Source organism: Eriocheir sinensis, chromosome 42, assembly GCF_024679095.1.
Source record: "Eriocheir sinensis breed Jianghai 21 chromosome 42, ASM2467909v1, whole genome shotgun sequence".
Lineage (NCBI taxonomy): Eukaryota > Metazoa > Arthropoda > Malacostraca > Decapoda > Varunidae > Eriocheir > Eriocheir sinensis.
Window position 1 is genome coordinate 10,537,067 of NC_066550.1, and position 23,297 is coordinate 10,560,363.

At 46.8% G+C, this 23,297-nt stretch overlaps 1 protein-coding gene and 14 non-coding genes across 15 annotated transcripts; all 15 read right to left on the reverse strand.

Annotated features, from left to right (window-relative positions):
• Positions 1–2,516: 2,516 nt before the first annotated feature.
• LOC127009997 (frizzled-2-like) lies at positions 2,517–5,288 on the reverse strand (the record flags this gene model as incomplete). Its single annotated transcript, XM_050883696.1, is given in 1 exon segment — positions 2,517–5,288. A coding segment is annotated over 1 exon segment (1,267 nt), but the record flags the coding sequence as incomplete, so codon positions are not given.
• Positions 5,289–5,575: 287 nt separating this feature from the next.
• LOC127010262 (5S ribosomal RNA) lies at positions 5,576–5,694 on the reverse strand. The gene has a single exon (XR_007763008.1). It is a non-coding gene; the product is annotated as a 5S ribosomal RNA (ribosomal RNA).
• Positions 5,695–6,433: 739 nt separating this feature from the next.
• Positions 6,434–6,552, reverse strand: LOC127010251 (5S ribosomal RNA). Its single transcript, XR_007762997.1, has one exon. It is a non-coding gene; the product is annotated as a 5S ribosomal RNA (ribosomal RNA).
• Positions 6,553–7,349: 797 nt separating this feature from the next.
• LOC127010266 (5S ribosomal RNA) lies at positions 7,350–7,468 on the reverse strand. The gene has a single exon (XR_007763011.1). It is a non-coding gene; the product is annotated as a 5S ribosomal RNA (ribosomal RNA).
• A 1,172-nt stretch (positions 7,469–8,640) lies between these two features.
• Positions 8,641–8,759, reverse strand: LOC127010267 (5S ribosomal RNA). Its single transcript, XR_007763012.1, has one exon. It is a non-coding gene; the product is annotated as a 5S ribosomal RNA (ribosomal RNA).
• Positions 8,760–9,678: 919 nt separating this feature from the next.
• Positions 9,679–9,797, reverse strand: LOC127010268 (5S ribosomal RNA). Its single transcript, XR_007763013.1, has one exon. It is a non-coding gene; the product is annotated as a 5S ribosomal RNA (ribosomal RNA).
• A 1,145-nt stretch (positions 9,798–10,942) lies between these two features.
• On the reverse strand, positions 10,943–11,061 carry LOC127010252 (5S ribosomal RNA). Its single transcript, XR_007762998.1, has one exon. It is a non-coding gene; the product is annotated as a 5S ribosomal RNA (ribosomal RNA).
• Positions 11,062–11,644: 583 nt separating this feature from the next.
• Positions 11,645–11,763, reverse strand: LOC127010253 (5S ribosomal RNA). The gene has a single exon (XR_007762999.1). It is a non-coding gene; the product is annotated as a 5S ribosomal RNA (ribosomal RNA).
• An 853-nt stretch (positions 11,764–12,616) lies between these two features.
• On the reverse strand, positions 12,617–12,735 carry LOC127010254 (5S ribosomal RNA). Its single transcript, XR_007763000.1, has one exon. It is a non-coding gene; the product is annotated as a 5S ribosomal RNA (ribosomal RNA).
• A 721-nt stretch (positions 12,736–13,456) lies between these two features.
• LOC127010255 (5S ribosomal RNA) lies at positions 13,457–13,575 on the reverse strand. The gene has a single exon (XR_007763001.1). It is a non-coding gene; the product is annotated as a 5S ribosomal RNA (ribosomal RNA).
• Positions 13,576–14,752: 1,177 nt separating this feature from the next.
• LOC127010256 (5S ribosomal RNA) lies at positions 14,753–14,871 on the reverse strand. Its single transcript, XR_007763002.1, has one exon. It is a non-coding gene; the product is annotated as a 5S ribosomal RNA (ribosomal RNA).
• A 773-nt stretch (positions 14,872–15,644) lies between these two features.
• On the reverse strand, positions 15,645–15,763 carry LOC127010257 (5S ribosomal RNA). Its single transcript, XR_007763003.1, has one exon. It is a non-coding gene; the product is annotated as a 5S ribosomal RNA (ribosomal RNA).
• A 1,929-nt stretch (positions 15,764–17,692) lies between these two features.
• Positions 17,693–17,811, reverse strand: LOC127010258 (5S ribosomal RNA). The gene has a single exon (XR_007763004.1). It is a non-coding gene; the product is annotated as a 5S ribosomal RNA (ribosomal RNA).
• Positions 17,812–19,148: 1,337 nt separating this feature from the next.
• LOC127010259 (5S ribosomal RNA) lies at positions 19,149–19,267 on the reverse strand. Its single transcript, XR_007763005.1, has one exon. It is a non-coding gene; the product is annotated as a 5S ribosomal RNA (ribosomal RNA).
• A 3,349-nt stretch (positions 19,268–22,616) lies between these two features.
• On the reverse strand, positions 22,617–22,751 carry LOC127010263 (U4 spliceosomal RNA). Its single transcript, XR_007763009.1, has one exon. It is a non-coding gene; the product is annotated as a U4 spliceosomal RNA (small nuclear RNA).
• Between the last annotated feature and the right edge of the window lie 546 nt (positions 22,752–23,297).

Below are 23,297 nucleotides of genomic sequence, written 5' to 3' on the forward strand. Positions count from 1 at the left end.
CTTCTTCGTTTTCTCTTCCTCTTACTACTAAAATTTAAGCTATTCTCTTCCTCCTCCTCCTCCTCTTCCTCTCTTCTGTTCTTCATACTCTTTTTCACTATAATTCTACATCTATTTCTCTTCATCTTTTTGTTTTCTCTCTCTCTCTCTCTCTCTCTCTCTCTCTCTCTCTCTCTCTCTTCTGTTCTTCATCCTTCTTATTCATTCCTCCTCTACCTCTCCTCCTCCTCTTCCTCCTGTTCTTCATTTCATCTACTTCTCCTCCCCCTCCTCTTTCTTTTGTTCTTTATCTTCCTCCTCCTCTTATTCACTTTACCTATCTTCCTCTTCCTCCTCCTCCCCTTCTTATTCACTTTTATCTATCTTCCTCTTCCTCTTCCTTACTAAAATGTCACTGCTCCAAAAATATTAGAAGAGAGGAACAGCTGAGAGAGAGAGAGAGAGAGAGAGAGAGAGAGAGAGAACCACGATGGGGGGTCGCATTATGAGTGAGAGAGAGGAGGGAGGAGTCTGAGAGAGAGAGAGAGAGAGAGAGAGAGAGAGAGAGAGAGAGAGAGGAACCACCAGTCACCACCACCACACACCATAAGCCACACCACAACCACCACCATCACCACCAACTTTTCTCTCGCTTCAAAGTACGAGAGAAAAAAGGAGGAGGAGGTGGAGGAGGAAGGGAGGAATGAAAAGCAAGGGAGAGGGAGAGAAGAAAAAAATAGTAAGTGTAGTATTCAGACGAGAAAGAAATGGTGGTAGAGCAGAAAATAATGAATATAATATCATGTGTGGCAACTGCTTACCCTCCCTCCCCCCCCTCTCTCTCTCTCTCTCTCTCTCTCTCTCTTGGTCACTTAATATTGCCATCTACGCGATCATTGTTTTCCTTTATTTATTCTTTTCCTTACTATTCCCTCTTTCTGTGTTGATGGAGAATGAAAGAATGAAGGAAAGGAGGGAAGGAAGGATGGGTATGAAAAGGAGGGAAGGAAGGATGCTTATGAAAAGGAAGGAATAGGAAACGTAGGATATGGAGATGGAGTGAAGGAGGGATGGAAGGATGGAGAGGATGGAAGGAGGAAAGGAAGGAGGGTCAAAATGCCTTCAGGATACAAACGTTTCTTGGATAACCATCACTACAACAACTACTACTACTACTACTACTACTACTACTATTACCACAAACTAATGATAATAATAGATCAAGAACATAACTACTCGAGGCTCATAAATACATAATAATTATAAACGCAATGAGAAGTCTAATGAACGAATAATGTGGTAATAAATAGAAGGAGGAGGAGGAGGAGGAGGAGGAGGAGAGTTACGGTATGAATAAGAAGGAATGACTAAGATAAACGGAGGAGGCAAGGCAGAGATGAGGAACAATAACGATAACGGTGTGTGTGTGTGTGTGTGTGTGTGTGTGTGTAACCGGTGTAACCCCCCTCAACATTTTTTCTTTCATAATTGAGCTGAAAGATAATCACGTTTATGTAAAGTCAATGAAGAAGTTTTGATTTAACTGATATTACAAACTTGTGGAGTGACCTTCAAACGAGGCGACAACACACTAACACAGAAGCAAACACATTCACACACGAAAATAGAAACACACACACCCACACATCCACACCGCACGTAGACCTCCACAAACACATCCAAACACACTAAGCACGTAAGGACACAAACACAGACATCCATACATACGAGACAGCACACACACACACATCCATACATACGAGACAGCACACACACACACATCCATACATACGACAACACACACACACACATCCATACATACGAGACAACACACACACACACATCCATACATACGAGACAGCACACACACACACATCCATACATACGAGACAACACACACACACACATCCATACATACGAGACAACACACACACACACATCCATACATACGAGACAACACACACACACACATCCATACATACGAGACAACACACACACACACACACACACACATCCATACATACGAGACAACACACACACACACATCCATACATACGAGACAACACACACACACACATCCATACATACGAGACAGCACACACACACACATCCATACATACGAGACAACACACACACACACACACATCCATACATACGAGACAACACACACACACACACACATCCATACATACGAGACAACACACACACACACACACACACACATCCATACATACGAGACAACACACACACACACACATCCATACATACGAGACAACACACACACACACACACATCCATACATACGAGACAACACACACACACACACACACATCCATACATACGAGACAACACACACACACACACACATCCATACATACGAGACAACACACACACACACACACACATCCATACATACGAGACAACACACACACACACATCCGTACATACGAGACAACACACACACACACATCCATACATACGAGACAACACACACACACACACACACATCCATACATACGAGACAACACACACACACACACCTTCAACGTTCTCCGTGGCCAGGATGATGATGGTCTTGACGGCGGGGATGGCCCAGGCGGCGAGGTGGAACCAGGCGGAGTTGTTCTCGACGGCCTCGTGGCTCCACTTGAGGCCCGCCGCCAGGAACCAGGTGAGGGTGAGCACCACCCACCAGATGGACGCCGCCATGGTGAAGAAGTAGAGCGTCATGAAGACGATGGTGCACCACTGCCGCTCCACGCCCTGGGTGATGGTGCGGATCATGTGCTCCCGCAGCTCCGGCAGGTAGTTCGGGGGGTCCCAGCGGTCGTCGCAGGCGATGCGGTCCCCCTGCCACAGCCCCACCACGTAGGTGGCGGCCATGAACCAGTAGCACATGCTGATGAAGATGATGGGCCGCTCGGGGTAGCGGAAGCGACGGACGTCCGCCAGGAAGGAGGCGACGGTGAAGGTGGTGGAGGCGAGGCAGACGGCGGCCCAGCCTCCTACCCAGCGCCGTGAGAACGTGAGCTGCTCCTCGTCGAAGAACATGCCGTCGCAGGGCGCGCCGCAGTCCGGGGCCTCCACGCCGCCCACCCGCAGCTTGTACTTGGCGTCCTTGGGCACCCTGAAGTGCAGCGGGCACTGGAAGTCCTTCCCGGCGTAGTCGATGGGCGGCGGCGGGTCCGACACGGGGAAGGGCGGCGACGGGGGCTGCGGCGACGTGCTGTTCTCGCCGACGCACAGCTCATTGGGGCCCGTCGGGAACTTGTTGCAGTCCAGGGACTCGGGCCACTGGAAGCCGAACTTGTTCATGAGGTCCTCACACCCGTCCTTGGCGGAGAGGCAGAGGTGGCGGCAGGGCGGCAGCGGGCGGTCCAGAATGGTGCACACGGGGACGTACACACTGCACAGGAAGAAATGAAGGTCCGGGGAGCACTGCACCTTGACCAGCGGGAAGAACTGGTGCACCTCCATGCCCGCCTCCTCCTGCGTGTGGTGGTTGAGCAGGTTGGGCATGATGGTGGTGTTGTATTGGATGTCCTTGCACAGCGTGATGGAGATGGGTTCACAGCGGTCGTGGCGGGGCAACATGTCCTGGTCAGAGACGTGCTCCACCCGCCCCTGCCCTAGCCTGCCCCCGCCCCCCGCGCCCCTCACGCCACCGCTGACGCCAGCCCCACCGCCCATCTGGGCCTCGCACGGCTTCGGCCCCGCCACCAACAGCAGCAGCGCCGCCAGCAGCAGCGGGCGGCAGCAAGGTGCCGCTGAGCGCCGCGGGGCTGCAGCGGCCCGCACCGCCATGCTGTGCTGTCTCGGGCCGCTCGCTTGGCCGACACTCCGCCTTGAGCAGTGCCACGCAGGCCACCTGATCCTCCGCCTCCAAATCACAGACACAGGGCGGGCAGGGCCCTCATCGTGCGGGACGCGGACACTCACTCGCTCTCGTGTGGCACACAGGTCCCAACCTCCACGCAGTACTCAGGCTAACTGAAGTTATTCCCGTTGTGTTGCCTTCTTCCCCCCCGCCAGGCACGACAGTTGCCAGCTCTCGGCGAATGCCAAGGAGCAGGGGCGCCGCCGCTCGCCACCTGCCGCCGCCCGTCGCACGCACCCAGGTGGCGCCAGCCCAGGGGTGCACGGCCGCGACGCCGCCGAGCCCCGTGGTGCTCCAGGGACGGCCCAGCGTGCTCGTGGGCCTCAACAATAACCCTTCAGAGGCTGTTGGTTCGTCTCGCCGCTGCGGCACCTCACACTGCGCGGGGCCGCTCCATTGGCGGCGACGGCGGCCAATAGCGCCGCGCGGTCACGCCGGCCAGGCGCCACGCTCGAACCCGCGGCTTGTGGACCTCCTCTCCTGCAGCAGGGGGCGCGGAGGCCCCGGCAGGGCGCATTCGCTGCAGCCACAGCCACATTTACCTCCTGCACCCTTAAACCTCTCACGGAGATAATTTCCTGACTCAATGACACGAGCAGAAAGGTGATTTAGCTTATGTAGATAACTTGTCAAGATAGTGGTTACTCGTGTATCTTAAAACCCTCCCGATTCTGCTCGTGACCCTGGTGACAGTAACGTCGTCAAGAAACCATACCCAGGCAAACACAGCCCGGGAGGTCTTGAGGGACATCAGTCCTCAGAGCCCCCCGCCGGCCCCTGCTGACACCCGCCAGCCTCCTGGCGGCGGGGGCTCAGGCCACAACAATGAGCTAGGGCAAGCTATCGCGCCCATCAATCTGCGGTATTTCCTGCGTGTGTAAACGCTGCCCCCCGCACAGAGGGCAGCACCGTTTCCCGGGGGAGGAAATACTTCCTTCCATCCCTACGTCAGTACAGCCAAAGTCGCGACACTGATTAATATTCTCTCCATGACGCCATCTTTTACATCTTTTGTCTCCACGGGCGCCTAACCCCTACAAGGCATCCAATACCTAACTTCAACAGAAATTACAACACGAAGGCGTATTTGACCCTCTGTGTGTGGGAGAACATAAAGCTTCAGGGCCGAAAATTATTTAAGGCAAATTGACCCCACAACAAAGGAAAGTGGCTGCAGTCCCCCGTGAACACCGCCGAGCCTCTCTTGTCCACCACAGAAAACGATTTGTTAAGGGAGACATCAGCAGACAATAATATATTTGTTAACATCGATAAGAACACACCTAAACACCACACAAAGAAACCCTACCGCACCTCTACACGGAAAAAAATAGTTACGCTTGAGAAAACAAACAGGTAAACAAAAGAGCCTCACCCACTGCATTCATTACATACAACATTTTCGTGGCGCAAAACTGAACTTCACTCACACACAAACAATATGACAGTGATCCACAAAAGGGATTCACTAAAAAAGGGACTAAAGATAACCGATTTTTCCTTATATGCTGTACTGAGGAGTCTTTGAAAGTAAAATAGATAAAAGCTACTTAAAACCTCCATGGTGTAACAATTAAGCAGCTTACTGATGAAAAATGTTTTGTTTCTTGCTATTACACACACTTCCCAAGCAACACGAAAGGCAAAAAGTTAAAAGAGAAGAAAAGGGGATGTAAAACGAAAGACTAAAAGCTAAAAGAAAGTAAGTAAAAAGAGGGACGCCAACAGCATCTGGTGTTCCCAGGCGGTCACCCATCCAAGTACTATCCAGACCCAACGTCGCTTAACTTCGCTGATCGGACGAGAAGCGGTGTTTTCAACGTGGTGTGGCCGTTGGCGGAGGAAGAAACTTGGTCCTAATATTTGAGGCAGGTAATTAACACAGGTAAGGAAAGCCAGGCCAGAAATTTTGGCAGATTTTTGGGGGATCATGAGGTCCCGGGGGGAGGGGGGAGGAGGAGCGGAGCGATCATATTTAAAACAGCGCTTTTAGGGGCGTTCTGAGGTCGATTTAGAAAACACTGGGGAGCTGCAGCCCTCTAGCCCACCCATGTATTACGGGATGTTGACAGGGTTTTATTTGTAGAAGAGCCAGATAGGACATGAAGCATTAATGGTTTAATAAGTTACATAAATTCAGATCCAACAAAGACATTGTCGTGGATGAATGGAACAGGCTTGGCAGTCATGTTGTGGGTGCCAACACCATAGACACATTCAAGAAGATGTTGGATAAATTCATGGATAGTGAGGCAAGGTGGGGTACGCTTACAGGGGCTGCCTAGGCCAACTGGACTCCTAAAGACTCCTTACATTCTTATAATTATGAATGCTAAATGATAAAGAAAAGAAGGAGGCAAAACGAAAGTAAAAAATAAATAAATGAAAAAAATAAAAAAATAAAAGGAAGGGCTAAAAGCTGAGAAAAGAGGGGTGCACAACGAAAGGCTAAAAGCTAAATGGAAAAGAGAGAAATGAGTACATAACGGAAGGGCTGAAGGAAGCTATGAAAAGAAAAGGGACAACCAACCAACAGCGCAAAACAAAAATATAAAAGAAATCAAATAAAAAGAGGGACGCCAACAGCATCTGGTGTTCCCAGGCGGTCACCCATCCAAGTACTATCCAGACCCAACGTCGCTTAACTTCGCTGATCGGACGAGAAGCGGTGCTTTCAACGTGGTGTGGCCGTTGGCGAGATAACTGATTTGGTTCTGATATTTAATGCAGGTAACACAGGTAAGGAAAGCCAGGCTATTAATTTTGGCAGATTTGGGGGGGCTAGAGGGCATCATACGTTCATGAGGTATAGGAGGAGGGGAAGGGTGGCTAGTGTAGCGCGCATGCGCAGGTGAGCATGTATATATTTTTTTTAATCAATATACTTTTAGGGGCATTCTGAGGCCGATTCAGAAAACACCAGGGGCCACAGCCCTCTAGCCAACCAATAAATTACGGGATGTTGACAGGGTTTTAGTTGTAAAAGAGCCAGATAGGACATGAAGCATTAATGGTTTAATTAAGTTGCATAAATTCAGATTCAACAAAGACATAGGCGAGAATTGGTGTGCCAATAGAGTGGTGGATGAGTGGAACAGGCTTGGCAGTCATGTTGTGGGTGCCAACACCACAGACACATTCAAGAAGAGGTTGGATAAATTCATGGATAGTGAGGTAAGGTGGGGTACGCTTCAGGAGCTGCCTAGGCCGACCGGACTCCTATATAAAAACTCCTTACGTTCTTAATTATGAAAGCTAAATAAAAAAAAAAGAGGGATGCAAAACGAAAGTAAAAAATAAATAAATGAAAAGAAAAAAGATTTAAAATCAGAGGCTAAAAGCTAAGAGAAAAGAGGGGTGCAAAACGAAAAGCTAAAAGCTGAATGGAAAAGAGAGAAAAGAGTATATAACGGAAGGGTGAAGCTATAAGAACAAAGGAGACACAATAACAGCGCAAAACAAAAATATAAAAGAAATCAAGCAAAAAGAGGGACGCCAACAGCATCTGGTGTTCCCAGGCGGTCACCCATCCAAGTACTATCCAGACCCAACGTCGCTTAACTTCGCTGATCGGACGAGAAGCGGTGTTTTCAACGTGGTGTGGCCGTTGGCAAGGTAAGAAATCTGGTCCTGATATTTAAGGCAGGTAACACAGGTAAACACATGGCTTGGAGTGTAGAGCTGCTATGCTTTGTGTACTGTTTATGGAACCTGTTGAAGTACTGAAGGTTTCTTGCTTTCTTTTCACTTTCATTTGAGTAGCTACATGATATTTACCTGGAAAAGGATGTTGTTGTTATTAATAAAGACAAAGAGAAAAGAAGGAAAAAAATAAGAGAGAGGAGGTAGAAAAGAAGAAGTGACAGGATAAGCAGCAGAGGAAACACTACAAAATTAGTTAGAAGTAGGAAGATGAAGAGTAAAAGCCCACGTACAGGAGGAGGAGGAGGAGGAGCAAGAGTGGCAAAATATGAGTAAAAAGAGCATTATTATTATTATCATTATCATCATTATTATCATCATGTTCTTAACGATATATATACTTACTGCAGGCTGTGGTGTTGATAGAAACGGTGGTGGTAGTGGTGGTGGTGGTGGTGGTTGCGGTGGTGATGAGGTTACTAAAGGCGATATACAGCGAAATTTCATACAGTAAACGAACGTACGTATGCTTCCTGTGATCGTGTGTGTGTGTGTGTGTGTGTGTGTGTGTGTGTGTGTGTGTGTGTGTGTGTTGCATCTCTCGTTTATTCAACCTGATTTATTATGTTATAATACAGAAATTGTGGGAAATTATACGAACACAAAATTTCTCCACCTGTGTGGATGCCAGGAGTGTGTGGGTGATGGCCGAGAGTGTTACCGCCACAGGGATTTGTATGTAATTTTTTTTCATACTTATGTCAGCTTATTTTAACGTTCATTCCTTCACGATATAATCTAAATATAATTGTGAAACTACTTACCCATCTCAAAACGAAAGGGAAACTCAATAATAAATATAGCATTTTTTAGCAACACTGTAAAATATGTATGCAACGTTTCTTTATATGCCTATAAAGCCATATTTTTTCCTTTCATGTTATTACAGAAACTCTTCCAAAGCAAAAGGATCGAAAGGCTGAGAGCTAAATGAAAGAAAAGGAAAGAGGGATGCAAAACAAAACTCCAAGAGATAAATTGAAAGAAAAAAAGATACAAAACAAAAGGCTAAACTAAAGTTGAATGAAAAGAAAAGAGAAAAACAACAACAACGGAAGGCTAAATGAAAATAAAAAGAGGGACGCCAACAGCATCTGGTGTTCCCAGGCGGTCACCCATCCAAGTACTATCCAGACCCAACGTCGCTTAACTTCGCTGATCGGACGAGAAGCGGTGTTTTCAACGTGGTGTGGCCGTTGGCAAGGTGAGAAATTTGGTCCTGATATTTAATGCAGGTAACACAGGTAAGGAAAGCCAGGCCAATAATTTTGGCAGATTTTGGGGGGGGCTAGAGGGCATCATACGTTCATGAGGTCGGGGGGTGGGGGCGGAGGGAGGGGGGCGAGCGAAGCGATCATGCACAGGTAAGGATATATATATATATATATATATATATATATATATATATATATATATATATATATATATATATATATATATATATATATATATTTAAATCAGCTCTTTTAGGGGCATTCTGAGGCCGCTATAGAAAACACTGGGGGCCGCAGCCCTCTAGCCCACCCATGCATGACGGGATGTTGACAGGGTTTTAGTTGTAAAAGAGCCAGATAGGACATGAAGCATTAATGGTTTAAGTTGCATAAAATCAGATTCAACAAAGACATAGGCGAGAATTGGTGTGCCAATAGAGTGGTGGATGAGTGGAACAGGCTTGGCAGTCATGTTGTGGGTGCCAACACCATAGACACATTCAAGAAGAGGTTGGATAAACTCATGGATAGTGAGGTAAGGTGGAGTTATGCTTACAGGAGCTGTCTTGTACAGGCCAACCGGCCTCTTGCACACTCCTTACGTTCTTATGAAAGCTAAATGAAATAAAAAAAAGAGGGATGCAAAACGAAAGGCAAAGAGCTAGATGAAAAGAAAAGAAAAGAGGGATGCAAAGCGAATGGCTAAAAGCTAGATAAAAAAAAAGTATTTAAAACGAAAGGCTAAAAGTTAAATGAAAAGTGGGGTGCAAAACAGAAGGCTAAAAGCTAAATGGAAAAGAAACATAAGAATACATAAAGAAAGGCTGAAAGCTATATAAAAGGAAAAGAAAAGACACACCAACAGCGCAAAACGAAAAGCTAAAAGAAATCAAGTAAAAAGAGGGACGCCAACAGCATCTGGTGTTCCCAGGCGGTCACCCATCCAAGTACTATCCAGACCCAACGTCGCTTAACTTCGCTGATCGGACGAGAAGCGGTGTTTTCAACGTGGTGTGGCCGTTGGCGAGATAGGTGGTTTGGTCCTGATATTTGAGGCAGGTTGCACAGGTAAGGAAATTCCATACGGTAAATGAACTAACGTATGCTTCCTGTGATCGTGTGTGTGTGTGTGTGTGTGTGTGTGTGTGTGTGTGTGTGTGTGTGTGTGTGTGTGTGTGTGTGTGTGTTGCATCAGATTACGTCAAAGCACTTCAAAAGGCATCTTCCTCCTCCTTCTCTTCTTCTTCTTCCTACTCCTTTCTCTTTTACTTTTCTTCTTCTTTGTACTCATCTTCGGTCAGTCGTTGTCAGAAAAAGAGGAGAAGGAGGAAGAGGAGGAGCACCATTCAAGAAGAGGTTGGATAAACTCATGGATAGTGAGGTAAGGTGGAGTTATGCTTACAGGAGCTGTCTTGTACAGGCCAACCGGCCTCTTGCAGACTCCTTACGTTCTTATGAAAGCTAAATGAAATATAAAAAAGAGGGATACAAAACGAAAGGCTAAGAGCTAAATGAAAAGTAATGAGGGATGCAATGCGAATGGCTAAAATCTAGATGAAAAAAGTCATTCTGAGGCCGATTTGGAAAACTCTGGGGGGCTACAGCCCTCTAGCTCTAGCCCATCAATAAATAACGGGATATTGACAGGGTTTTAGTTGTAAAAGAGCCAGATAGGACATGAAGCATTAATGGTTTAAGTTGCATAAATTCAGATTCAACAAAGACATAGGCGAGAATTGGTGTGCCAATAGAGTGGTGGATGAGTGGAACAGGCTTGGCAGTCATGTTGTGGGTGCCAACACCACAGACACATTCAAGAAGAGGTTGGATAAACTCATGGATAGTGAGGTAAGGTGGGGTACGCTTACAGGAGCTGCCTAGGCCAACTGGACTCCTAAAGACTCCTTACGTTCTTGATTATGAAAGCTAAATGATAAAGAAAAGAGGGATGCAAAACGAAAGTAAAAAAAAAATGAAAAGAAAAAAAAGAATTTAAATGGAAAGGCTAAAAGCTAAGAGAAATGAGGGGTTCAAAACGAAAGGCTAAAAGCTAAATGAAAAAGAGAAAATAATACATAACAGAAGGGTGAAAGCTATATGAAAAGAAAAGAAAAGAGAAACACCAACAGCAGAAAACGAAAAGCTAAAAGAAATCAAGCAAAAAGAGGGACGCCAACAGCATCTGGTGTTCCCAGGCGGTCACCCATCCAAGTACTATCCAGACCCAACGTCGCTTAACTTCGCTGATCGGACGAGAAGCGGTGTTTTCAACGTGGTGTGGCCGTTGGCGAAGGTAGGAGACTTGGTCCTGATATTTGAGGCAGGTAACACAGGTAGAACATGTGCCAGACCGGTGAAGTACTGAGGGTTTGTTAGTTTCCCACCACCTCCAGGAAATGTACATCATGAATTTCCCTCGAAAAGTTATTATCTTTATCATACAAACTTTTCATGGCACATAACTGAACTACACACACACACACACACACACACACACATAACTAGCGTCACAAGTTTCAAGAGAGACTTCGGTGGTGTAAAAAGCAGTTCTCTAATAATCTGCTTACAAAGAATTAACCAAATCTGCCAAAATTATGGGGCCTGGCCTTCCTTACCTGAGTTACCTGCCCCAAATATCACCATCCATATGTAAGCATATGGAAGCAGGAAGGTAATCCACTCCTCGACTTGTCCAACTGATGGTGCCTTGTTGACGCCGTCACCCACGCCTCACCACCTGAAAATTTTATGTATCACTCTTCATGTTATATACTACACAAACCCTTCCAAAGCAAAATGAAAGGCTGAGAGCTAAATGAAAGAAAAGGAAAGAGGGATGCAAAACAAAATTCCAAAAGCTAAAAAAGAGGGACGCCAACAGCATCTGGTGTTCCCAGGCGGTCACCCATCCAAGTACTATCCAGACCCAACGTCGCTTAACTTCGCTGATCGGACGAGAAGCGGTGTTTTCAACGTGGTGTGGCCGTTGGCGAAATGAGAAATTTGGTCCTGATATTTGAAGCAGGTAACACAGGTAAGGAAAGCCAGGCCAGTAATTTTGGCATATTTTTGGGGGGCTAGAGGGCATCATACGTTCATGAGGTCGGGGGGTGGGGGCGGAGGGGAGGGGGGCGAGCGAAGCGATCATGCACAGGTAAGGATATATATATTGTTTTAAATCAGCTCTTTTAGGGGCATTCTGAGGCCGCTATAGAAAACACTGGGGGCCGCAGCCCTCTAGCCCACCCATGCATTACGGGATGTTGACAGGGTTTTAGTTGTAAAAGAGCCAGATAGGACATGAAGCATTAATGGTTTAAGTTGCATAAATTCAGATTCAACAAAGACATAGGCGAGAATTGGTGTGCCAATAGAGTGGTGGATGAGTGGAACAGGCTTGGCAGTCATGTTGTGGGTGCCAACACCACAGACACATTCAAGAAGAGGTTGGATAAACTCATGGATTGTGACGTAAGGTGGAGTTATGCTTACAGGAGCTGTCTTGTACAGGCCAACCGGCCTCTTGCAGACTCCTTACGTTCTTATGAAAGCTAAATGAAATAAAACAAGAGGGATGCAAAACGAAAGGCTAAGAGCTAAATGAAAAGAAAAGAAAAGAAAAGAGGGATGCAAGGCGAATGGCTAAAACCTAGAAAAAAAATTATTTAAAACGAAAGGCTAAAAGTTAAATGAAAAGTGGGGTGCAAAACAGAAGGCTAAAAGCTAAATGGAAAAGAAACCTAAGAATACATAAGGAAAGGCTGAAATGCTATATGAAAAGAAAAGAAAAGACACACCAACAGCGCAAAACGAAAAGCTAAAAGAAATCAAGTAAAAATTGAGACGCCAACAGCATCTGGTGTTCCCAGGCGGTCACCCATCCAAGTACTATCCAGACCCAACGTCGCTTAACTTCGCTGATCGGACGAGAAGCGGTGTTTTCAACGTGGTGTGGCCGTTGGCGAAGGTAGAAGACTTGGTCCTGATATTTGAGGCAGGTAACACAGGTAGAACATGTGCCAGCCCGGTGAAGTACTGAGGGTTTGTTAGTTTCCCACCACCTCCAGGAAATGTACATCATGAATTTCCCTCGAAAAGTTATTATCTTTATCATACAAACTTTTCATGGCACATAACTGAACTACACACACACACACACACACACACATAACTAGCGTCACAAGTTTCAAGAGAGACTTCGGTGGTGTAAAAAGCAGTTCTCTAATAATCTGCTTACTAAGAATTAACCAAATCTGCCAAAATTAAGGGGCCTGGCCTTCCTTACACATTCAAGAAGAGGTTGGATAAACTCATGGATAGTGAGGTAAGGTGGAGTTATGCTTACAGCTCGAGCTGTCTTGTACAGGCCAACCGGCCTCTTGCAGACTCCTTACGTTCTTATGAAAGCTAAACGAAATAAAAAGAGGGATGCAAAACGAAAAGCTAAGAGCTAAATGAAAAGAAAGGATGCAAGGCGAATGGCTCAAAGCTTGATAAAAAAAAGTATTTAAAACGAAAGGCTAAAAGTTAAATGAAAAGTGGGGCGCAAAACAGAAGGCTAAAAGCTAAATGGAAAAGAAACATAAGAATACATAAGGAAAGGCTGAAATGCTATATGAAAGGAAAATAAAAGACACCAACAGCTGAAAACGAAAAGGTAAAAGAAATCAAGTAAAAAGATGGACGCCAACAGCATCTGGTGTTCCCAGGCGGTCACCCATCCAAGTACTATCCAGACCCAACGTCGCTTAACTTCGCTGATCGGACGAGAAGCGGTGTTTTCAACGTGGTGTGGCCGTTGGCGAAGGTAAGGGACTTGGTCCTGATATTTAAGGCAGGTAACACAGGTAAACGCATGCCAGGGCTTGGAGTGTAGAGCTGCTATGCCTTGTGTACTGTTTATGGAGCCCGGTGAAGTACTGAAGGTTGCTTGGTTTCTTTTCACTTTCATTAGAGCAGCTACATGATATTTACCTGGAAAAGGATGTTGTTGTTATTAATGAAGACAAGGAAAAGAAGTTAAAGAAAGAGGAGGAGGTAGAAAAGAAGGAGTGACAGGTGAAGCAGCAGAAGAAATACTACAAAATTAATTAAAAGTAGGAAGATGAAGAGTAAAAGCACACGTACAGGAGGAGGAGGAGGAGGAGGAGTGGGAGGGGGATGAGGTGGATGAGGATGAGGATGAGGAGGAGGAGGAGCAAGAGTGGCAAAATGAGTAAAAAGAGCATCATTATTATCATCATTATCATTATTATTATCATTATTAATGTTCTTAACGATATATATACTTACTGCAGGCTGTGGTGTTGAAAGAGACGGTGGTGGTGGTGGTGGTGGTGGTGAGGTTACGAAATTAAGGCGATATTACAGCGAAATTCCACACGGTAAACGAATGAACGTATGCTTCCTGTGATCGTGTGTGTGTGTGTGTGTGTGTGTGTGTGTGTGTGTGTGTTGCATCAGATTACGTCAAAACACTTCAAAAGACATCTTCCTCCTCCTCCTCTTCTTCTTCTTCTTCCTACTCCTTTCTCTTTCACTCTTCTTCTCTTCTTCTTTGTACTCCTCTTCGGTCAATCGTTGTCAGAAAAAAAAGAGGAGGAGGAAGAGGAGGAACACCATTCAAGAAGAGGTTGGATAAACTCATGGATAGTGAGGTAAGGTGGGGTTATGCTCACAGGAGCGGTTTTGTACAGGTCAACCGGCCTCTTGCAGACTCCTTACGTTCTTATGAAAGCTAAATGAAATAAAAAAGAGGGATGCAAAACGAAAAGTTAAGAGCTGGATGAAAAAAGGGTATTTAAAACGAAAGGCTAAAAGTTAAATGAAAAGTGTAGAGCAAAACAAAAGGCTAAAAGCTAAATGGGAAAGAACCAAAAGAATACATAACGAAAGGCTGAAAGCTATATGAAAAGAAAAGAAAAGAGACACCAACAGCGCAAAACGAGAAAAGCTTAAGGAAACCAAGTAAAATGTGGGACGCCAACAGCATCTGGTGTTCCCAGGCGGTCACCCATCCAAGTACTATCCAGACCCAACGTCGCTTAACTTCGCTGATCGGACGAGAAGCGGTGTTTTCAACGTGGTGTGGCCGTTGGCAAGGTGAGAAATTTGGTCCTGATATTTGACGCAGGTAACTCAGGTAAGGAAAGCCAGGCCAGTACTTTTGGCAGATTTTGGGGGCTAGAGGGCATCATACGTTCATGAGGTCCCGGGGGAGGGGAAGGGTGGCTAGCAAAGCGATGATGTGCAGGTGAGCATTTTTTTTTTAAATAAGCATTTTTAGGACGATATAGAAAACACTGGGGGCTACAGCCCTCTAGCCCACCCATGCATTACGGGATGTTGACAGGGTTTTAGTTGTAAAAGAGCCAGGTAGGACATGAAGCATTAATAGTTTAAGTTGCATAAATTCAGATTCAACAAAGACATAGCCGAGAATTGGTGTGCCAATAGAGTGGTGGATGAGTGGAACAGGCTTGGCAGTCATGTTGTGGGTGCCAACACCACAGACACATTCAAGAAGAGGTTGGATAAATTCATGGATAGTGAGGTAAGGTGGGGTACGCTTACAGGAGCTGCCTAGGCCAACTGGACTCCTAAAGACTCCTTACGTTCTTGATTATGAAAGCTAAATGATAAAGAAAAGAGGGATGCAAAACGAAAGTAAAAAAACAAATAAATGAAAGAAAATAAAAGGAAAGGCTAAAAGCTAAGAGAAAAGAGGGGTGCAAAACGAAAGGCTAAAAGCTAAATGGAAAAGAGAGAAATGAGTACATAACGGAAGGCTGAAAGCTATATGAAAAGAAAAGAAGAGAGAGACACCAACAGCGCCAAACGAAAAGCTAAAAGAAATCAAGTAAAAAGAGGGACGCCAACAGCATCTGGTGTTCCCAGGCGGTCACCCATCCAAGTACTATCCAGACCCAACGTCGCTTAACTTCGCTGATCGGACGAGAAGCGGTGTTTTCAACGTGGTGTGGCCGTTGGCGAAGGTAAAAGACTTGGCCCTGATATTTGAGGCAGGTAACACAGGTAAGCACATGCCGGGGCTTGGAGTGTAGAGCTGCTATGCCTTGTGTACTGTTTATGGAGCCCGGTGAAGTACTGAAGGTTGCTTGGTTTCTTTTCACTTTCATTTAAGTATCTACATGATATTTACCTGGAAAAGGATGTTGTTATTAATAAAGACAAGGAAAAGAAGTTAAAGAAAGAGGAGGAGGTAGAAAAGAAGGAGTGACAGGTGAAGCAGCAGAAGAAATACTACAAAATTAGTTAAAAGTAGGAAGATGAAGAGTAAAAGCACACGTACAGGAGGAGGAGGAGGAGGAGGAGGGGGAGGGGGAGGAGGTGGATGAGGATGAGGAGGAGGAGGAGCAAGAGTGTCAAAATGAGTAAAAAGAGCATCATTATTATCATCATTATCATCATTATTATCATTATTAGTGTTCTTAACGATATATATACTTACTGCAGGCTGCGGTGTTGATGTAGACGGTGGTGGTGGTGGTGGTGGCGGTGGTGATGAAGTTACCAAAGGCGATATTACAGGAAATTCCACACGGTAAACGAACCAACGTATGCTTCCTGTGATCGTGTGTGTGTGTGTGTGTGTGTGTGTGTGTGTGTGTGTGTGTGTGTGTGTGTGTGTGTGTGTGTGTGTGTTTTGCATCAGATTACGTCAAAGCACTTCAAAAGACATCTTCCTCCTCCTTCTCTTCTCCTTCTTCCTACTCCTTTCCCTTTTACTCTTCTTCTTCTTTGTATTCATCTTCGGTCAGTCGTTGTCAGAAAAAGAGGAGCAGGAGGAAGAGGAGGAACACCATTCAAGAAGAGGTTGGATAAACTCATGGATAGTGAGGTAAGGTGGGGTTATGCTCACAGGAGCGGTTTTGTACAGGCCAACCGGCCTCTTGCAGACTCCTTACGTTCTTATGAAAGCTAAATGAAATAAAAAAGAGGGATGCAAAGCGAATGGCTAAAAGCTAGATGAAAAAAAAAGTATTTAAAACGAAAGCCTAAGGCTGCGTTTACACCAAGCACGTCGCGTCCCGTCACGTCACGTCACGTCACGTCAGGTGAAAAATAGAACCAGCTCTATATATTGACTTGACGCGACGCGACGCGGCGTGACTGGACGGAACCGGTGTAAACGCATTTTTCAAATATCCATACAAATCAGTGTTAAACTGGGGTGGCGATTCATGACTTGACGTGACGTGACGTGACGTGACGGGACGCGACGTGCTTGGTGTAAACGCAGCCTAAAAGTTGATTGATTGATAGTTTATTGTTGCAGGTAAACAACAAGGGAGAAGGGAGGAACATGCCATCCCTACCCCCAGGCAGGACAGAGTGAGATTATACAAATATTAATACATGTGTAGGGAGCACCAGGAAATTAAAAAGATACAATGGTAGGAAGGAAAGCCCAACAAGGGAGGGGGCAGTACCTCCCCCTGGACAATAAGACAATAAAATGTGGGGACGGAGAACATTGCCCAAGCACTAGATGGGAATGAATACAGAGATAGAGTAATACTAGTCCTTAAAGTAAAATACTGCAGAGATCACAGCCTTGTATAGCACGGCAGTAGTTCAGGCTGCCACACACGGCATCACCACCTTGGTGCAAACTGAGGGTGTTCCTTGAGGATAGCAGGGAGGACATCATGGTTCAGGAGCCAACAAATTGTCTGGGGCAGGTCAAGGCAGTCCCGTGGCTTAAACTTAGCAATGAGAGGGCATTCCATGACGTTAAGTTAAATGAGAAGTGGGGTGCAAAACGAAAAGCTAAAAGCTAAATGGAAAATAAATAAAAGAATACATAAGGAAAGACTGAAAGCTATATGAAAAGAAAAGAAAAGACACACCAACAGCGCAAAACGAAAAGCTAAAAGAAATCAAGTAAAAAGAGGGACGCCAACAGCATCTGGTGTTCCCAGGCGGTCACCCATCCAAGTACTATCCAGACCCAACGTCGCTTAACTTCGCTGATCGGACGAGAAGCGGTGTTTTCAACGTGGTGTGGCCGTTGGCGAGGGTAAAGAATTTGGTCCTGATATTTGAGGCAGGTAACACAGGTAAACACATGCCGGGGCTTGGAGTGTACATACGAACATAAGAACATCTGCAGGAGGCCAGTAGACCTATACAAGGCAGTTCCTTTGACCCTAAGCTCCCGTGTATCTAACCCCACCTATAGTATCGCTGTCCATAAATTTATCTAATCTAATTTTGAATGTGACAATTGTATTGGCACTCACCACATGACTGCTAAGTCTAGTGGTGAGTGCCAATACAATTGTAGAGCTGCTATGCCTTGTGTACTGTTTATGGAGCCCGTTGAAGTACTGAAGGTTGCTTGGTTTCTTTTCACTTTCATTAGAGCAGCTACATGATATTTACCTGGAAAAGGATGTTGTTGTTATTAATGAAGACAAAGGAAAGAAGGAAAATAAGTAAGAGAACGAGGAGGAGGTAGAATAAAAGGAGTGACAGCAGAAGAAATACTACAAAATTAATTAAAAGTAGGAAGATGAAGAGTAAAAGCACACGTACAGGAGGAGGAGGAGGAGGTGGAGGAGGAGGAGGAGGAGGAGGAGCAAGAGTGTCAAAATGAGTAAAAAGAACATCATTATTATCATCATTATCATCATTATTATCATTATCAGTGTTCTTCACGATATATATACTTACTGCAGGCTGCGGTGTTGAAAGAGACGGTGGTGGTGGTGGTGGTTGCGGTGGTGAGGTTACTAAAGGCGATATTACAGCGAAATTCCACACGGCAAACGAACGAACGTATGCTTCCTGTGATCGTGTGTGTGTGTGTGTGTGTGTGTTGCATCAGATTACGTCAAAGAACTTCAAAAGACATCCTCCTCCTTCTCTTCTTCTTCTTCCTACTCCTTTCTCTTTTACTCGATCTTTTTCTCTTCTTCTTACTCATCTTCGGTGAGTCGTTGTCGGAAGGAGGAGGAGCAGGAAGAGCATTCAAGAAAAGGTTGGATAAACTTATGGATATATTGAGGTAAGGTGGAGTTATGCTTACAGGAGCTGTCTTGGAAAGGCCAACCGGCCTGTTGTAGACTCCTTACGTTCTTATGAAATCTAAATGAAAAAAGAAAAGAGGGATGCAAAACGAAAGGCTAAGAGCTAGATGAAAAGAAAAGAAAAGAGATGCAATGCGTATGGCTCAAAGCTAGACGAAAAAAGGTATTTAAAACGAAAGGCTAAAAATTAAATGAAAAGTGGGGCGCAAAACGAAAGTCCAAAAGCTAAATGGAAAAGAGAGAAATGAGTATATAACGAAAGACTATATGAAAAAAAAGAGACAAAACGAAAAGGTAAAAGAAATCAAGTAAAAAGATGGACGCCAACAGCATCTGGTGTTCCCAGGCGGTCACCCATCCAAGTACTATCCAGACCCAACGTCGCTTAACTTCGCTGATCGGACGAGAAGCGGTGTTTTCAACGTGGTGTGGCCGTTGGCGAAGGTAAGGGACTTGGTCCTGATATTTGAGGCAGGTAACACAGGTAAACGCATGCCAGGGCTTGGACCGGGCTGAAGTAGTGAAGGTTTGTTGTTGGTCCTGATGTTTCTGGAGCCAGGTGACACAGGTAAATGCCAGCGCTTGACCTTCCAAAAGGTGAAGGAGGCCCTGTCAAGTCCCTCCGGTCCTTGCCATTGTTCAACCCAGCCCTCCCCTAATTCACCCCTGCAGACGGACGCCTCGCGCCTGTACGGCGTAGGTTACGCCCTCCTGCAGGACCACGGAGGAGGAAAGTTCCGCCTGAGTCCAGTGTGGCTCGCGATTCCTCACCGATACCGAGACTCTGCTACGCGCCACCTTCGAGCTGGAGCTACTGCCAGTAAGGTGGCGGCCATGTCGAAGTGCAAGTTTTACCTGGATTGGCCTCATGCCAACACTTCGACCTCATCACCGACCACAGGCCCCCTGGTCCCGATCCTGAATAGCTACACGCTGGACGCCTGTCGAGAACTCCCGCCTCCAGCGGCTGAAGGAGAAAATCTCGGCGTTCATCTTCACAGCGGTGTGGCGTTCGGGCAAGGACCTTCTGCATCCCCGATGCCCTTTACTGGGCTTTCTCCCGTCAGCCGCCCGACGCCGGAAGACGAGATGCTTGCCTGAATTGCCAGCTCTTCCTCTCCGTCAGCAGCGGCGTCACTCTGCAGGCCGTAAACTTCCCCTCGCTCGCCCCAGCTCTCTTCGTCAGCTCCTGACGAGGATCTGGCACTCGAGGAGCAGGAAGGCGGCCCGCGACGACCCCCTCCTACACCGGGCGCTCCTGGAGAAGGTACGGACCGGGTTTTCGCGACCGCCTTTGACCTCATGCACAACGCCCCTCCGCCCGTACTGGAAGTTCCGGGAGGACCTCTACGCAGATGGGGACCTGTCTTGTATGGTGCCTCGTGGTCGTCCCCAGCCCTTTGTCGCCGTGTCCTGTCCTGCCTCCATGATAGTCAACGCGGGCCGAAGCCACCAAGCGCCGCGTGCTCGTCAGGCGTATTGGCTCGGCATAGACGCGACATCGTCAGCACTGTCCGCGCCTGTGAGCCGTGCCAGGTTATGCTACCCAGCTGTGCAGCAGGAGCATTTGTTGTGCGACGACAACCCCACCAGGTTCTTCTGAGTCGCAAGTGTCGGCCGACTTCTTCACCGCGGCTGGGAACACTTCCTCAGTCGTCGTCGACCGACCTCTGGCTGGCCTGTGGTGGTCACCTGCGGCTCCGACATCGACGTCTGCCGCCACCATCCGCTACTTCCGGCGCCTCTTCCGTGATCTGGTGTTCCTGTGCGTCTGCGGACGGATGGAGTCGTTTCAGTTCACCAGCCGGAGCTCGCGGAATTCCTGGAGCGTTGGGGTCCGCCAGCAACGTGTCATCGCCCAACTACCCATAGTCGAACGGACACGCCGAGGCTGCAGTGAAAGCAGTTAAACACCCTCATCCTGAAGTTGGCCCCATCCGGTAACACATCGACTGTGAGGCGTTCGACAAGCGCCTTCGAGCTGGCGTAACACACCGAGTTCCACGCGCCACTCCCCCGGCCCAGGTCTTGTGCCGGCTGTCCTCTCCATTCCTGTGTCCCTGCTCCATGCCAAAAGCCTTCTTCGCGAAGGAGAGTGGCAGGCCAGAGCGAGAGCTGCGTGACCGCTTTTCGCGCCGCTACCCGTGCCCGAGATGCTGGCAAGCGCCCGGTATACGCGACGCCCATGCCCGCCCAAGCTTCAGCCGCTGAAGATAGGTGTTCTCGCAGCATCCAGGACCCAAACCACGCAGCGTTGGGACAAGGTGGGCACGGTAATGGGCGCCGGCCGGTCTAGGGCCTATCACGTCCGGACGCCGAGCGCCGCATCTTGTGGAGGAACCGCCGTTTTCTTCCGCCGGTTCCGCCTCTGTGGCAGTCGACAACCCGGCTGCGGACGAGTCTCTCCACGCCCGGACTCAACCTCACCTCCCTGTGCCCTGTCGCTCGGAGCGGCTCAGAGTTAAGGCACCCGCTCGGAGACTAGGACTATGAGCGCGTGAAGGGGAGGGAGATGCTGGGTAATGTTAGTTCTGAATATAGGCACTTGCCTGGGGCAAACACTAATCCTGCGGTAAGTCAGAGGTTTTACCGTTGTCGCCCCTCAGAGGCTGGGCAGTGCCTCAGGGGCTAAAGTTCCCCTGTCTCTGGTATCGCGTACGCACGTACTAGTTTTCTCTGTTACTTTCCAGAGTATACGCTGACTTAAGTTTATTCAGTGTTTGTCTATCCAATGATTACAAGTGTCGACAAGTGCCTTTGACCAACAGGATTGATGGATGTAGTTGACGAGATGATAGAGTGAAACAGAGAAGTGACGAAAGACCATAGACAGGACGGTAAGGTGAAGACGGACGGAAAGGAAGTTAAGCTATAAAGGTGAAAGGAGATGGAGAGGAAGAGAAGAAGCGGAAGAGAGAAGGAAAGAAATAAAACCAGAGAGAAAAGAAAGAAAAGAAAGAAAAGCTTGCAAAAACAGATGAAGGAAGAAGGAAAGAAGTTGAGGGGAAGGAAAACATTCAACAAGAGAGGAAAGATGAAAAGGAAAACGGAATAAGAGAGAAATGTGGATACAGCGGGCAGATGGAGGGAAAGAACGAAGTAAGAGGGAAAGATTTGAAGGAAAAGCAGGTAGAGGAGTGGAGGGGAAGGGAAAAGGAAGGAAAGGAAAACGTCGTCCTGGAGTTCATTCAACTGAAGCATTGACCACCACCACTACAAACACTGCCGCCACCGCCACTGCCACCACACCACCCACCACCACCACCACCGTATGCAGGAAGGGATAACACGTGGTGGTGGTCGAGAGAGAGAGAGAGAGAGAGAGAGAGAGAGAGAGAGAGAGAGAGAGAGAGAGAGAGAGAGAGAGAGAGAGAGAGAGAGAGAGAGAGAGAGAGAGATTCTTTGGTTACCGTCATTCATGTGTGTGTTGTTTTCCTTCCCTCTCGTCCTTGCCTCCCTAACAATACTTTCGTGTGTCTCCTTATTCCTTCCATTCCCTTTCCCTTTCCGAGCGGTGCCACAGGGCCGGAACAGACGAAGATTAAAGATAGGCGTCCCATGTCGCGCCACCTCAGTCTGGCAACGCTGTAAGGCAGGGTTCGCGGCCCACCACCTGCCTGTGCTGGGTGTGGCTGGGTGGCGGTGCTGCTCCTCATCCTTCATAACGAAACGGGGGCCACGGCTTGTCATTCTCGTGTGATGACAGATATTGCTGCATGGATTATAGACAGTACTTTGGTCTTTCAGCAATGTGTCAGATAATAGTCAGATTTTTTAGCCCAAAGCTGGGTTAATAGTAACTAAATTGCCTTGGCCGACTATATTTCAAGTCGCCCAGGCGGGGTATTGGGAAAAGTTTTCAACTAGCAATAATCGCACCTCGGATGAACCTCATTGGTTACGATACTGCCACTGCGCAAAGCTAACATTTCTGATGTTGAGGCGACATTATATTCACCTCTGACTAACACCTGAGCCAGGTAAAATCGGTAATATGCAAAATTTTCTTTATTATTAAGTAAACATGCTTTATATATACGTACGTAATATGTTTCCTTTTTTGTAATTAGGTTTTCATTAAAATAGTTTTGAAAATATAATATTTATAAATTATAATGATATAAGGCTTAAATTATGCACCTCCATAACACAAAAGGGACCCAGTTACGTTATTTTCATATCCTGACGATTAAGTTTGATTTCCTACATCATTTTCTTGCGTATAATAACCAACTCATGATACAGAAACGCACAAATAATTAACTTAGGCTATCGAGAACAATGGTAACTGAGACACACGAGCCGCCCCGACAAAGAGACCACCGGTGCCAGCCTTGAAGGGAGATTCAGGCAGACGCGCGGCCCCGGACCAAGGAAGGCAGGGACAGGTATCGCCACTCCCTAAGACCGCTGTAGTAAAATTATGGCATGAACTTTTTCTATTAGGCATTATGGATCCCCTTCCGACCT